This window comes from Garra rufa, chromosome 23 (genome assembly GCF_049309525.1).
Source record: "Garra rufa chromosome 23, GarRuf1.0, whole genome shotgun sequence".
Taxonomy (NCBI): domain Eukaryota; kingdom Metazoa; phylum Chordata; class Actinopteri; order Cypriniformes; family Cyprinidae; genus Garra; species Garra rufa.
Window position 1 is genome coordinate 17645274 of NC_133383.1, and position 16269 is coordinate 17661542.

General features: G+C 35.9%; 1 protein-coding gene across 1 annotated transcript; it reads left to right on the top strand.

Moving 5' to 3' along the window:
• The first annotated feature begins 4233 nt into the window (after window positions 1–4233).
• Window positions 4234–11409, top strand: zpld1a (zona pellucida-like domain containing 1a). Its single transcript, XM_073830226.1, has 10 exons — window positions 4234–4339; window positions 5461–5681; window positions 5951–6132; window positions 6755–6827; window positions 8121–8218; window positions 8671–8751; window positions 8859–9030; window positions 10616–10712; window positions 10856–10885; window positions 11234–11409. Exons 1-10 carry the CDS (start codon window positions 4234–4236, stop codon window positions 11407–11409), a joined length of 1236 nt encoding a protein of 411 aa, XP_073686327.1.
• Window positions 11410–16269: the final 4860 nt, after the last annotated feature.

Sequence of the window (16269 nt, forward strand, 5' to 3'; positions counted from 1 at the left end):
ACTGTTTTTGTGCTGGATGAGGGCTTACATAGATGACAAGTGATGTTCCCTTTGCTGACAGGAAAACAGTTAGGAGGCAACTAAGTTGGCTGCTGTGACAGACAATACAATCTAGCGAGAAGAAAAAAGGCATTTTCATCTGCGCTGTACCCGACACAGGGCCAAACACCTGTCACTGACAGACTTTCCTACTCTCTCCCTCTCTGTTTTTCACACTCCATCTCTCTATCACCACATAGCTGAATTGCTTCCATATTAGAAGTATTAGAAAACATGGTGAAACAATTTCAGATGTGCTATCTGTCCATATGTTGGTATTTCGGACCCATTCGTCTGAGTAGAACTTGACTTTGAGTCAGTCCCCAACAAAGTCTTTCTAATTTCCGCTGAATTGCAACATTAACATCCAATTAGTGGCCTAAAATCATTTCAGTTAGATTTCAAATCAAATTTACATCAGAAGAAGTTTAAATCGACTGCGCCTCCAGTTAAAAAACCCTTATGAATAAACATGGCACAATTAAACAACAAAGCAAGCAGATTCTTTGAGAGAGACAGACTCATTTAGCAAAACTTGTGGCTTTTACATGCCTTATGGCGCTTCAAAAAGACCAGCGAAAGTGTATTCCCTTGTTTGAAATTCCTTTTTGCTTTCCTCTCAGCAGGCTAGACGTATCCCGTCCGGCGGATAGCCATGACAACCAAACAGAGACAGATTGCTCATCGTTCCTAATTCCTTACAGGCCGCAGTGATTGATGCACTGGGTCTGACACCTGCTTGCCCGCCAGCTGATGGCATTTCACACGGCTAGTAGAAAAACAGTAATTACTTGTACCCTGTTTAAAAAAAGAGTCACGTTTTACTTGAAATTGTAGACTGAGTTGTGATACAAGAGATGCTGTTATTTTGCTATGAGAGGATGGTCAAATATTATTGTTGGTTAGATCTTAAGAAAGGTTAGATATGTCACTGTCATCTCTATTATTGTCGGTTTTATATTGGATTACTGAGTTTCTCACCGTAACCTCCAAATGACCCACATTATTCATTGCGCTCTCTGAATAAAGTCATCTGATAAATAGAGAGACAAGAAAATGAAGCACGACCAAATGGCAGGCTAATAAAAATAGATACAGGCTTTGTGTCGCGATAAGCTCCTAATGTGTTCGTAAACACAGTTCATGCTGGTGGCTTTGATTTTTGAGGTTCAGATGTGAGCCAAGGCCATTTCATCATTCTATCTGGTGTTTAAATTGAGGCCAAAACACATTTGTTACTATAAAACCATCCTGTGATTGATCTGAATCCAGTATCTGAGTAATGAAAAGCATTTATAGAAGGTTTTAAAAGGCCTAAATTGTCCTAGCACATGATTTCCAATCATAAAATAAATAAAAAATATATTTATATTTTTGCAATGCTGAAATTTTTAAAAAAAGAGTTTAAGGACACCAGTTTCCTAAAAAATGAAATGAAATGAAATAAGATCATGGCTCAAAACATAAAAAGGCATCAACTGTTCAGGGATACAGGTTTCAAATAAAACAAAACAAAATAAAACAAAACAAATAAAATAAAATCATGGCTCAAAACATTTAAATAAACAGTGTCAAATATATTGAATCCAAAAATGTCAAAAGAATTTAACAAGGCCTTAAATGTTTAAGGACACAGCTTTCATAAAATAACATAAAATTAAAAAAATTAAAATAAAATAAAATCATGGCTCAAAACATTTAAATAAACTGTGCCAAATACATTGAATACAAAAATATCAAAACAATTTTACAAGGCCTTAAATGTTAAGGACACAGCTTTCATAAAATAAAATAAAATAAAATAAAATAAAATAAAATAAAGTTTAAATAAAAAACTGAGTTTAAAAATATATATTGAATCTAAAAATGTCAAAAGAATTTTAAAAAGGCCTCAAATGTTTAAGGACACATTTTCCAAAAATAAAATAAAATATAATACAATAAAATAAAATAAAAATCATGGCTCAAAACGTAAAAAATAATTGAATCCAAAAATGTCAAAAGAATGCAAAATTATTTTCTATTTTCTCAAATGCTATTTTTTAAAAAGGCTAGTTAAAAAAAAACAAAAACAAATATATAATATATATATTTGATTCCAAAAATGTCAAAAGAATTTTAAAAGGCCTCAAACTGTTCTAGGACAAAGGTTTCCAGAAATGAAATGAAATGAAATGAAATGATAAAATAAAATAAAATAAAATAAAATAAAATAAAATAAAATAAAATAAAATAAAATAAAATAAAATAAAATAAAATAAAATAAATCATGGCTCAAAACATTAAAAAAATTGCAAAAAAAAAAAAATTAATTAAAAAATGTCAAAAGAATTTTAAAATGCCTCAAGTGTTTAAGGACACAGCTTTCCAAAAATAAAATAAATATCAAAAATGAAAACGTTAAAAAACTGAAAAAGTTAAATAAAAAAGAACAATGGAATCAAAAAATGTCAAAAGAATGCCAAATTATTTCCCATTTTTTAATATGCTTTTCCAGAGTGCACATGTATTAACACACAAGAAAATCCTTACAGTAATAGTTCTGCTCACCCTGATATCTTGTCAAGGTGAATGAGATCGTGTCACACTGATAAACGGCACTATATCCTGCCATATAGAGACATTCAAGTGTGAAAAAAACAGAAAAAAAAGAATGACATTTGCTGGAAGCGCATAAATAGAGATACTTATCGCCAGCACTGAATTGCCCCACTATAGACCAACAGCTCCATTTTACTCACAAGCCATCCAAAAAAAGTCCAAGACGCAAGACAAACTTGGCCAGACCGTCTGAGTTCTGGGGCTCAGAGCTTCCTCTGATGCGTGTCTCAGTAAAACCCAGCTGGATTTAGGATTTCAACAGTTTGCGGTGGTATTGCCAGTATTTTGCACAGATTGACAAGTGACTTTTGAGTGATGTATTACCATTAGAGCTGGCCTGCAGCCCGGACTCCTTTAACTTCGATTAATCAGGTAAGAACAGACAATGAAATCATTCAAAATGTACCCTTTTGGTGCAAGGATGGACCAGAAAGACACTTCTAAAGCAATTAATCATGTAGATTAAAGGCATTTTAAAAATAACGATAGCTAATTTGATGAAATATTAGTCTGCTATGAATTTGGAGAGCTTGAAACAAACATTCATCACTAGAAGTATGCAGATAAAGGAGATTATATGAGATTAGAAATGCCGTTTTTGTAATATAGATTCTCATATGCATTAGCCGGTAATCACGAGGAGGCGTCGCAAGTCAGAAAGGGGGGTCACGGCCAGACAGGTGGGACTGGGAAGTGCTGACTGAGCCGGGCCAAACAAAGCATCTAAAGCGTCCAGACAATCCTGGTCCAGACCCAGACCGTCCTGGCACACAGAAAGGCCAGCTCAGTCAGCGACGAGCCCAGTCCAGGAGCCGATGAAAAGATAATTCCCCCCTCGCAGACCACATGCGGCGTGGGGCCGCTTGTGAGCGCTGACAGAGCAAGATCAAGCAGAAAGGATATGAGTGGGAAACTTCAAAACCTGCTCATGTTTCTGGGCCCGTGAAAGGATTTGTATAACACATTCACTTTTGATGGACTTTCCCATGTTCCCCCAGACAGCTCTTTTGCTGTTGACGTGTTCAAATAATGAATCTCTTATGTTTAATTTTTTTCCTCAGAGCAAGGCCGTGTTTCTAGTGCTTTTGCCGGGATGCTGGGTAATCCAGTCAGTCTCGCGCCGCAGCCGAGAACAGATGGAGTACCGCTGATTCTACAGCTGCCAGGGAAACGGGTGAGTCTTCCGAAACCGAGCCAGGGATGCTAGAGCAGACGGAGGGCAAAAGAGGACGAGGTCAGGGTGAAACACGTGCGACTCTGTGTAAAAGCATCATACTTACAAATACCTACGGTTTGAGTAGATTTGCAGCTTTTTGAATACATAAACTGGTTTGCTCACAGATTTTGTGTAATGGCACTTCAGATCAATTCAAGCTCATTATTGGTTTCGAATTTAACAGCACCAACAAAAGTATCGCGTTTCTCATCTTCTGTCTATTTCTTCCAGTTTAATAGCATAATTACAGAACAATACAGTGGAATTATCTTTTGAAGTGAGTCTAATCAGGCATTTCTTCTCTCGTTTCAGAACTAGAAGTATTTTCTGATGAATCCAAAGAAATTGCTCATACATTGTCTTGCTCAGGCGTTGAAATGGAACGTTTGTGTGTAATTCTCTTGCTTGTAAGTAAAACTTTCATGGTGAATGCGCAATTCAATGGGTTCAACTGTGATGCCAACTTCCACAGCCGCTTCCCCGGTGAGTGAGCGCTTGCTTTTTTGTGCGTTTGAGTGTTTAATCTGTGGCATGTAATTCATGATATGTGACCCTGGACCACAAAATCAGTCTTACTGTAAGTAGCACGTGTGTATTTGTAGCAATAGCCAAAAATACATTGTATGGGTCAAAATGATCGATTTTTCTTTAATGCCAAAAATCATTAGGATACACAGGTTCCAAAAGCCATAGAAGAACCATTTTTGGTTCCCCCAAAGAACCTTTCAGTGAACAGTTCTTAAAAGAACCATTTTAAGGGGAAATTTAATAATCTAAAGAACCTTTTTCAACTACAAAGAACCATTTCTGCATTTGAAAGGTTCCATGGATGTTTAAGGTTCTTCATGGAACCATTGATGCCAATAAAGAGTCTATTAAGTAAAGATCATGTTCCGTGAAGATGTTTTGTAAATTTACTACCGTAAATATATCAAAAACTTATTTTTGATTAGTAATATGCATTGCTAAGAACTTCATTTAAACAAATTTAAAGGTGATTTTCTCAAAATTGTACATTTTTTGCACCCTCAGATTACAGAGTTCTCAGCCAAGTATCTCGGCCAAATATTGTCCTATCCTAACAAACCATACATCAATGGAAAGCTTTTTTATGACCCTGGACCACAAACCAGTCATAAGGGTCATTTATTTGAAACTGAGATGTATACATCATATGAAAGATGTATGGTTGGTTAGGATAGGACAATATTTGGCCAAGATACAACTATTTGAAATCCTGTAATCTAAGGGTGCAAAAAAATCTAAATACTGAGAAAATCACCTTCAAAGTTGTCAAAATGAAGTTCTTACCTATGCATATTACTAATAAAAAATTAAATTTTGATATATTCATGGTAGGAAATTTACAAAATATCTTAATAGATCATGATCTTTACTTAATATCTTAATGATTTTTGACATTAAAGAAAAAAAATCTACAATTTTGGCCCATACAATGTATTTTTGGCTACTTAAGACTGCTTCTGTTGTCCAGGGATACATTTATTCAGCTTTCAGATGATGTATAAATCTCAGTTTCAAAAAACTGACCCTTAAAACTGATTCAGTGTTCTAGGGTCACATATTTTATTCTCTCTCAACAGCTGAGCGGGACATCAGCGTGTATTGTGGAGTCCAAACCATAACGTTGAAGATTAATTTTTGCCCGGTGCTTTTCTCTGGCTACACTGACATTGACCTGGCACTGAACGGGCGTCACGGGGATGCCCACTGCCGAGGGTTCATCAACAACAACACATTCCCGACGGTCGTGCTGTTCAGCATCAGTCTCAGCACGCTGGAAGCTTGCGGAAATTCACTTGTGGTAGGAAACCGGCCTGGATGGAGGGCACTGGCACATTACAAAATGAGTTACTCACATTAGCCCTTAAATGTTCCGGAACTTTAATTTCTGGTTCAGCCATTAGAAAGAAAAACACATTTGTTAGAGCATGCTAACTACAGCTTGTGTTTGGAAAGATAGTATTCTCTCAATGACAATTTGTCTGTAATAAAAAAAGGAACATCTGCTGAGGTGAAAGGTACATTAGTTTCAGGAAGAGCAATCACACCTTAGTGCCTTTGTGTCTCCAGGTCTCCACAGCTCAGGGGCCCAACGCCTATGGGAATCTCTCCTTGGTCCAGATTGGGAATATAGCAGGATACATTGACACTCCGGATCCCCCGACAGTCATCAGCTACCTACCAGGACTGCTTTACAAGTTCAGTTGTAGTTACCCTCTGGAATACCTGGTCAACAATACACAGCTTGCTTCGTAAGTCGACTTTATCTTTGTTATATGTAACCCTGGATCACAAAGGGTGCAAAAAAAATCTAAATATTGAGAAAATCAGCTATAAAGTTGTCCAAATGAAGTTCTTAGCAATGCATATCACTAATCAAAAATTAAGTTTTGAAATATTTATGGTAGAAAAATTATAAAATATCTTCATGGAACATGATCTTAATATCCTAATGATTTTTGGCAGTATAGATAATTTTGACCCATACAATGTATTGTTGGCTATTGCTACAAATATACCCCTGCTACTTATGACTTGTTTTGTGGTCCAGGGTCACGTATAGCAATCTAATGCATTATTGTGTTCTTTTTTTTTCCATGCTGAATTATTCACAATATTTTGATAGAAGATAAAACAGTCCTAAATTGCGTGTTGTAAAATGTTTATCACTTATTGTTAAGCTTTAACAAGCTGAATTGTGAGGCATAATTAAATTAGTATGCACAACGAATATGTTGTAAAACCTAATGCACGCTTGATTACAAGGACATCAGACAGTAAATCAGGAAAAACTATTATACGAGTTTTCCTTTCAGACTTTAATTGGCCCGCAAAATATATTTATTATGTTTTAATAGCTTCTTTTGATTGAAGGTCAGCTGCAGCGATATCAGTGAAGGACAGCAATGGCACATTTGTGAGCACGCTGAATTTACTTCTATACAACGTAAGTCCATGTAGAATGTTTCTAATTAAGTATTTGTTTAGGTCTATATAAATAGATTGTATTGATGATATTTAGTTTTTTCTGTATTGCTTGTTTCTATAAGTTTTTTTCCTTCTTTTTTATGAATTATAAGAAGAATTTTTTTATTATTAATTAATTAAAAAATGTATAATATTTATTTAGATGCATTTACATTTATTGTATATAACTGTGTATATAGATACACACACACACACACACATATATATATATATATGTATATATATATATATATATATATATAAATGCAATAAATTATCATCACATCACTACTATTTATATGTCTTTAAAATATAGGCTACATGTCATTTTTTATTAAATATTAGATATATAAAAATATATCATTTTAAGTCGATTTTTATAAATTATAAAAAGAATGACTAATTTCTTAAAATATTTCTTAATATTTATTTAGATTTTTACTTTCATTTATTGTATAGAACTTTAGATATAGTTTGCTGATTTGTTTTATATTTAATAATAAAATGTAAAATAAGAATATATTTAACTGAAAATAATAAGAATGTATATATACAATAAATTATCATCACATTTTACTACTTTTGATATTTTATTAAAATATAGACTACATGTTGTTAGTATTTAAAAAAGAAAAAAGAAGATATATAAATATACACTACCAGTCAAAAGTTTTTGGACAGTAGATTTTTTAATGTTTTTTTTTAAAGAAGTTTCTTCTGCTCATCAAGCCTGCATTTATTTGATGCAAAATACAGCAAATGTAGTAATATTGTGCAATATTTTTACTATTTAAAAATTTTGATTATAGAAATTAATATTTTTATTCATTAAGGCTGCTTTAAATTGATCAAAAGTGATAATTAAGACATAATGTTACAAAAGATTTTTATTTCAGATAAATGCTGTTCTACTGAACTTTCTATTTATCAAAGAAACCTGAAAAATTCTAGTCAGCTTTTTTCATGTGACTGGAGTAATGATGCTAACAATTCAGCTTTAAAATCATAGGAATAAATTACATTTTAAAACATATTCAAAAAGATAAACAGTTGTTTTAAATTGTAAAAATGTTTCAAAATTGTACTGTTTTTGCTGTACTTTGGCTCAAATAAATGCAGGCTTGGTGAGCAGAAGAGGCTTCTTTATAAAACATTAAAATTCTTACTGTTCAAAAACTTTTGACTGGTAGTGTATATTATATATTTTGAGCAATTTAGTAGAATTTTGAGCAAATGTGTGTGAAATCCCAACCTGATGTGTTTTATTTTTAAGGACTCTACGTACGTCCATCACCTTTCCATCCCCGTGTCTGGACTCACTCTGAAAACGCGAGTGTTCGCCGCTGTAAAAGCCACCAACCTAGACAGGAGGTAAACTACAATTACACAAACATATCTTGGGAAAGAATCTTACAAGGAGGCCCAAATTCAAAACATACTGCAGATATGATACTGAAACACTCTAATTGGCGAGTTAAAACTGAAATCTGATGGCGTTCGAATGTAAATTGAGACAGACACATGGTCTTTGGACTGTGTCACTGCTTTGTTAAAGCACTTCCCTAAATGACCTCCTCTTATATCTGATAAATCCAGAACTGGTTTAGGCTATTAAAGGAAGAATGCTGAGTGACTGAATGCCGGCCTTGTTTAGGACCAGCGATGGGCGCCACTAAAGTGGATGGGAAAGATTATTATAGGCCCTGAGTAGAGATAACACACATGACTTCTATATGAAACAACAGTGGTTTCCTCATATAAGGCCATTTTGTATCCAGTCTTCTCTGTTTTGGTGACTGATTCACGCATGTCGCTCCCCACAGGTGGAATGTTTTGATGGACTACTGTTACACGACTCCCTCTGGGAATCCTAATGATGAGCTCCGATACGACCTTTTCTTTGGGTAACTCCATGCTTTCTGCTGATACGTGGATGTGCTTGCACATATGTGTGTGTATATAAGCAGAACTGAGGATGAATGCTAAGTGTATCTTGTCTCTGGTCCAGCAGATGTGATAAGGACCCACAGACAACGGTATTTGAGAACGGGAAGAGCCAGATGGGCCGCTTCTCCTTCGAGGTGTTCCGCTTTGTCAAGCACAAGAACCAGAAAATGTCCACCGTCTTTCTGCACTGTGTGACCAAGCTGTGTCGCTCTGACGACTGCCCTCTGCTCTTGCCTGTAAGGATGGCTGCTTGAGACTAATACCATAGTGAAACTTAGAAAGTGTGTCAACATGTCTGGGTCTATTAGTTCTTAAAGGGATAGTTCACCCAAAAATGAAATTTTGTTGTTTATTTGCTTACCACCAGGGCATCCAAGATGTAGGTGACTTTATTTCTTCAGTAGAACACAAACAAAATTTTTTAACTCAAACCGTTGGAGTCTGTCAGTCATATAATGGCCTTCAATGGGACCCACGGTGTCAACGTGCTCTGGCATAGTAGGCGTATGCACGGAAGCGATCTGTTGTGCGTATACGTCACTCATTGTTTACACAGAGAGATTGTGGGTATGATGGCTACTCAAAATGGTAATTACTTGTGTTTATCCTGATTGTTGCAACCGATTAAAAACTAAAATATTACGCTTGCTTGCATGAACTCATCCGGGAGTGTTGACTTCTCACCGACTCCCAACTTTTGAGCCTGATCGACTGAAGTTTTGGTTGCTTGCTCTTCGTCACTTGGCGGCTGTTTTAAATGTGCTCAGGACAGTTGGACATTGCAGAGGATAAAAATTCTATAAATACTGTTTAGTTTCTTGCACAGAGCGATTGTTTCGTGTGTTAAGACCCTAATGTATCATCACGAGACGCAGTGTTTGATTTGGTTTAGTCTGTGTATGTTTTTTTGACTCTCAAAGCCATGGGACCCATTGACTGCCTTTATATAGTCTCGCATAGCCAGACCTTCAAACTGACGGCTGAAGGTCTGGAATTCATGGCAGCTTTCATTGGCTTTCATTCGTTTCATTCAGCGTCACGTTTCGGTGCGTGGAAATGCCCCCACAACAACAGACAGCATGCAACAAGTCAGTCATTGAAATAACCAGCATTGAAAGTTAAATAAGAAGAGGGAGAACAAGCAATAAGTCAGTCATTTGTTCGCGAACGTCGCAAAAGTGTATAACAACAATGGCATCTGCATAAGCACATTTTAGCAAAACGGCGAGTAAATCAGTCTGAGCTTTGTTTCCCGGCAGACCGAAAATAAACGCGACACTCGCGTTTCCTGGAAATCCGATCAAATTCAACTAATCAGATGATGACTTCGACATTCCTGAAGTGTTTCCAGTTAAGTATACCATATGCATCAGACGTTTAGCCAACGTTCCGTGGGCGTGACGTCTGAGGCTCAGACTAGCCTTTATATGACTGACAGACTGCAGCAGATAAACATAAACATTTAAAGGGATAGTTCAACCAAAAAATGAAAATTCTGTCATTATTGCCGTTTCAAACCTGTAAGACCTTCGTTCATCTTCGGAATTCAAATTAAGATATTTTTGATGAAATCCAAGAGCTTTCTGACTCTGCATAGTCAGCAACACAACTGACATGTTCAAGGCCCTGAAAGGTAGTACGAACATTGTTAAAATAGTCCATGTGACATCAGTGGTTCAACCGTAATGTTATAAAGCTACGAGAATACTGTTTGTGTGCAAACACAACAAAAATAATGGTTTTATTCTACACTTTCTTCTCTTCCATGTCAGTCTTTGAGCTGGAACTGTTTACTACTAACAAATATTGTCACCCTGACAGATCTGTGGTAAAAGGAAGAAAAGGAACACGTCGGAAAGAACTGGCGTGGCCTCTGACAATGCAGTCATGACTGCCGGGCCCATTATCACCCGAAGTGGTACGATATGAATATTTATTGTACATATTTATGTAGCTCAACTGGTAGTGTGTGATTTCAACAACACTAATTTTCAATTTTCACTGAGTCTGTTATGTAAACGAGACATGATCTCACTAAAAAAAATCTTCATCTGTCCACAGATGAAACTCCCACCAATAATTCTCAAATAGGTAAGCCTTCCTTTGTCCTCCATTTTAGACCTCTTAAAAGGAAGCTAAATCCTTCCTTCTCAAAGCTATAGCGTTTCTGATAGAGGATAAAAGCATGCTTTACTTCCTCCCAGAAAATATAAAGGATTTTTTTTTTTCTCAAAGGATGTAGCGGCTTAAAGCCGTGACCAAAATAACGATGAGTCGGAGGGTTTCCGACAGAGAGAAGTTAATAGAGGGTAGAAGCAGGTGGTGTTATCAAGCAATGTACAAGAGGATTGAAAGAAAGAGTGTGTGATACGGTTTAAACAGTGGGTTACATATTGTAAGAAGTCTTCCTAACACTCTGTGTATGTGTGTGTCTTTCAGCACAGTTAAACACCTCTCCATTCAAAATGAATTCAGTGACGAGCGCCTTGATTTCTGCCATCGCGATCCTCGCCGTTATGAGCATCTGTTTCTTCATCCTGTCTCTGTCGCTGCTGAGAGGGAAATATACACCACCAACACCTCTGTCAGGAACCCACAACCCAGCGCTCAGCTAAACGCACACACACGGCTGTTCGCTCAGCTAAACAATACAACAATACCTGTGTGCAGAGCTCTTCGGTTACACACAATCATACAGTACAGGGAAATAATATCACAATATCACTCTACACAGCCTTTAGCTATACACAGCTGCCTATTTTTGTTATCAAAGCATCAATACAGATATTCTCATCATTGTAACTTTACATAACACACAATCCTGAACCATAAGAGGCTGAACTCTGATTGGAAATGATTCTCACACACAAATAATCAGGAACAACACACTAAAAAAGTGCGCTCAGTAATTTTTTTTCTCATTAAAATGTTTTACAGATAAAGAAATGTTATTTTGACAAAATCATGTACACTCACATGAGAGTCTTAGTCATATTGGTAGACCAAACAAATTTGGGGGCTGCTATGTTCACATGACCAACTGAAAACTAACGTCTCTGTTATCAAACAATTTCAGTAATGGAATAAGTTAGTCATGGCTAATAATGCCATTTGAAAAAAAAAAATGAAAACATTTGATTTAAGATCTGCATCCACACCACTAGGTGTCAGTATAAGTCCAAGAAGACTTGCCTAACATAAACAAAAAATTCCCGAATATACTTTTTGGCCCAAAACATGCTCTATGCATGTGCATGAAGGCAGACGCTTCTAGCTACGATGGACTGTGCAACACAAATGCTTTTTCTTATCATTGCTGCAAGTGGCGCTATATCTAAAACGATCTTCTTTTACAATCAGGTTTCTCTTTCAGGTCAACTACTGTCATGGTGGAGTGACAGTTTAACTACAATCTTGGTAAGCAAGCTTTCACCGTGTCTATACCGGATGCGACAGTTGTTGTTTCGCAACGCTGCGTCGCATTCAGTGTAGACAGCATCACTGATTATAATGGTTTCAATTGTCTTTTGTCACCTCACATTGTGTCACACCATTTGCGTGAGTAGATTGCATACAAAGTCAATGTAAAGACGCAAATAGATGTAAATTCCTGTGGCGCAACATGACTGCAAGCGGCCAATATCAATATGTCTTCCAAGCAAGTGAAAAATGTTCAGTTCGAATTGAAAATTTGCATGACGTGTTGTCGTGCACGTCAAATAGCGAAGAAATTATTATTGACATGTCCAGTTTGACACATACAGTTATATCAGAAAATGAGAATATTCACTTCGCATTTGGCATGCACATAGCATCAGTGTTGATAACAACTTAGCTGAGCACATCCGGTTTAAAGGGTTAGCTCACCCAAAAATGAAAATTAGCCCATTCTTTACTCATCCTCCAGGCATCCTAGGTGTAAATGACTTCCTTGTTTCAGATGAATGCAATCCAAGTTATATTAAAAATGATACTGGCATTTCCAAGCTTTAGAAACGCATGGGTGGGTGTTTCATCAGTCCAAAACAAGTCCAATAAAGTTGGTTTGTGTGAGACTCACCGGCGCATGTGCAACGCCAACACTTTATTGGACTTGTTTTGGACTGATGAAGAGAAACACCCGCCCATGCCATTCTAAAGCTTGGAAGTGCCAGGATAATTTTTAACATAACTCTGATTGCATTCGTCTGAAAGAAGAAAGTCATATACACCTAGGATGCCTGGAGGGTGAGTAAATAATGGGCTAATTTTCATTTTTGGGTGAACTATCCCTTTAATGGCCAAGTTCTCATGTCTGCATTCATGTACTTGTGTAAAGTAATGTTGGGCCTTAAAGGTATAGTTTCCATTTTTCATGTTGTTCCTAACCTTTATGGTTGTCTTTCTTCTGTGGAACAAAGGAAGTATTTTCAAAAATGTTTCTAGTGTCAATGGGGACCAATACTGTTGTTTTAGACCCCACTGACTTAAACTGTATGGGAAAACAACAGATATATATATTTCAAATAGTGCTGTCAATCGATTAAAAAAAACAACAACTAATTAATCACACATTTTTTTCTGAAATTAATCACCAATAATTCTACCTAATATTAACATTTTTAAATACACTTTTATATTGCAATAATTTCACATTCAATCTTTAAACTAATGTAGAAACAACATAAAGACAGTATATTTTTAATATTTGCTAAATATTTTTAATGACTGAAGGTAAGTATCACTGATACCAGTATTACTAATGTCTCTAGGATTTTTCCCCCTAATATTTAACCATTGACTATAGCCATTCAACATTACAATATAACTAAGAGCTATTAATTTTAACATTTATTAGACTAAAAAAATAACAACTTCTATTTACCTTTGCCCTTCAGCAACAAAAAGTACAGAAATTAAATAAAGTTATCAAACATTAAATACCAAATTAAATACAGATGAATCTTTAAAGCTATAAAAATCTTTGTTCTTTGATTAATAGACATCACAGCAGCTGGGTTATTAGCTTTTTTGGCTGCTATTACTTTAGGAGCTGCCATTGCTGAATGCTACACTGATCTGACACGCATGCTCATATTTCATTCGTGCTTTAATATGGAAGAATACAGGCTACAGCATGTATCAGCGCATTTGTGTGTGCAATTGAAGCGTGCATGCTTCGAACACAATAAAACGGGTGACAGGACAGGTAAATACGTTTTTACTGACATATGGCCTGAAAACATCCCATCTGACCGCAGTTCAGTATTGTTTTACTGAAACTCCCTCCTGCTTGTACCTTTCCTAGCACCTGGCGCTGAAGTGAAGCATCTGAAAAAAATCTCCTATTTGATGCGTTCATAAAGACAATCTGCGACTAAATAAACGCACTTCTTGTCAAGAAAAAAAGTGACAGAAGCAGCAGTTGAGAGTGGGTGGCCAACCTTAGCCTCGCCCCTGATTTAGTTATAAAAAATTAAATGCCTGCATTAACATGTTATTTTGACAGCACTAATTTCAAAATATCTTTTTCTTTTGTGTTCAACAGAGGAAAGAAAGTCATAGAGATTTTGAATCTTCATCTTTTCATACTTTTAGATTTGACTGTTACACCACTAAACAACAGCACCACAATTTGTTTCTGTCTAGAAAACAAACCTGAACCAACAAAATGATATATTGAAAGTGATCATAGTCATACAGTGTAACACAAACATGAGTGGAGATTTTAATTTAACAAACTTATTTAATTGCACTTGTAAATGAACTGATCAACAGAGCAGCGAACTGTTTTTTACTTGTATTTAATTTGAAATGTCAATTGGTCCAGATTTGTTGGCGCAGTGTAACTTAAAAGTTAATACCTCAGCCCCTTGCTTCATTATTGCAGGGTTAAGATCAGTTACATGAAGAACATAAGCAAAGGTATCTAATAGACTTGCCTAACACATATTTCTAGTTCAGTGAGAATATTAGAGGCTACAGGACGGAAAGCGAGAAGTCTATTCATCACGACAGCACAAAGGATCATGGGACACCAGCGATTCCGAGTACATTACTCTCTGCAATAATTAGTTTGAGTTACAAGAGCTGAGAAAGAGACCATAGGGAACGAATTTAATTAAGTCGAACAGCAACCTAGATCACTACGCTATGTGATTGAGGTGGATGAGAAGACTATTTAAGATATTTTTAGTTTTAATTAATTGTATTTGTTTTTACTCATTAGTATTCATGTGCCTCAGTGATACGCACTGAACAGTAATAAGCCTTAGCAGCTAGTTGCAACATACTCTAATATTCAGTGTTAGCTATTCTTTTTATTTTTATTAAAGATATTTGAAGGGAGTTTATGTCCAAGATAATTTAATTAAATTTAACAACCCATGTTATTATCCCCCAAACACACATTTGTATTACTTTGTAGACTTTTCTTTCCTCGTTTTTAACAATAAAGTCAATTCAGATGTGCGTCTGAATATTTTGTTTGCAGATTTTCCCGCAGTAATTAAAAAACACATAGGGATCGCAATCCATTGCTTGGTTCTATTATGTCTGATGCTCTCATGTTGAAGAAAGCGAGCTTTTAAAGCTCTTCACAATGATAGTAATCACCACAACGCCATCTAAACAAAGGGCATGTATTCAAAGACCTTTGAAGACTTCCAGGCTTATTATCTGTCACATCAGTGACAAATATTAATTGAATTGTGGCAGAATAAATGAATGGCTCAATTTAATCAGAAGAAATCTGGGTACAGAAGGGCAGGGTTGAGACACATAATGTCCTCTCTGGATATGAAAAACAAACAATCAATCAGAGGATAATCATTCAGGTGCCATAGTATATATCAGAACATAATGACATTTCCTTCTGAAACCATTACTGTACCATTTTACCGTCAATGTGCTTTATGTAAGGGAATTATAGTATTGATTTTCAAAGCTGCATGGTTTCCATAGTGACATAAGTATACCCTTCTTAAATAAAAATCCACCTTTGTTCCTGACATGAATTTCCTCATCTGACAATCTCCTCATCTGCCATAAAGAAGGGTTGAGTGCCAGCATAGAATATAAGGATTAGTTCTTTTGATTTCGAAATGACCTAAGAGCACAAATGCAAAGTCATACAAGCCCAGCCTTTGACACAGAAAGCCATTCTGAATCTTAATGACAGAATTGTGCCGAAATGTGATTGAATAAATAGAAAATAAATTATATATTTAAAAAAAAATTGCCCTTACTACCTTTCTAAGCCTTGAACATTTCAGTTCCGTTGCTTTCTATGCAGGTTCAGAAAGCTCTCGGATTTCATCAAAAATAGCTTAATTTGTGTTCTGAAGATGAACGAAGGTCTTACAGGTTTGGAACAACATGAGGGTGAGTCATTAATGACAGAATTTATCTTTTTTGGGTAATTTATCCCTTTAACTACCAGTGATAGTATAGCCAATAAGAAATCTGTTCGGGAGGATGAAACTGCACTGCTGGTG

Bases quoted from the DNA above. Each gene is read 5' to 3' on its own strand.
- zpld1a (XM_073830226.1), top strand. From the start codon at position 4,234: ATGGAACGTTTGTGTGTAATTCTCTTGCTTGTAAGTAAAACTTTCATG. The intron at 8,219-8,670 runs GTAAACTACAAT...CGCTCCCCACAG, and splicing joins GCCACCAACCTAGACAGGAG to GTGGAATGTTTTGATGGACT. The intron at 10,886-11,233 runs GTAAGCCTTCCT...TGTGTCTTTCAG, and splicing joins CACCAATAATTCTCAAATAG to CACAGTTAAACACCTCTCCA.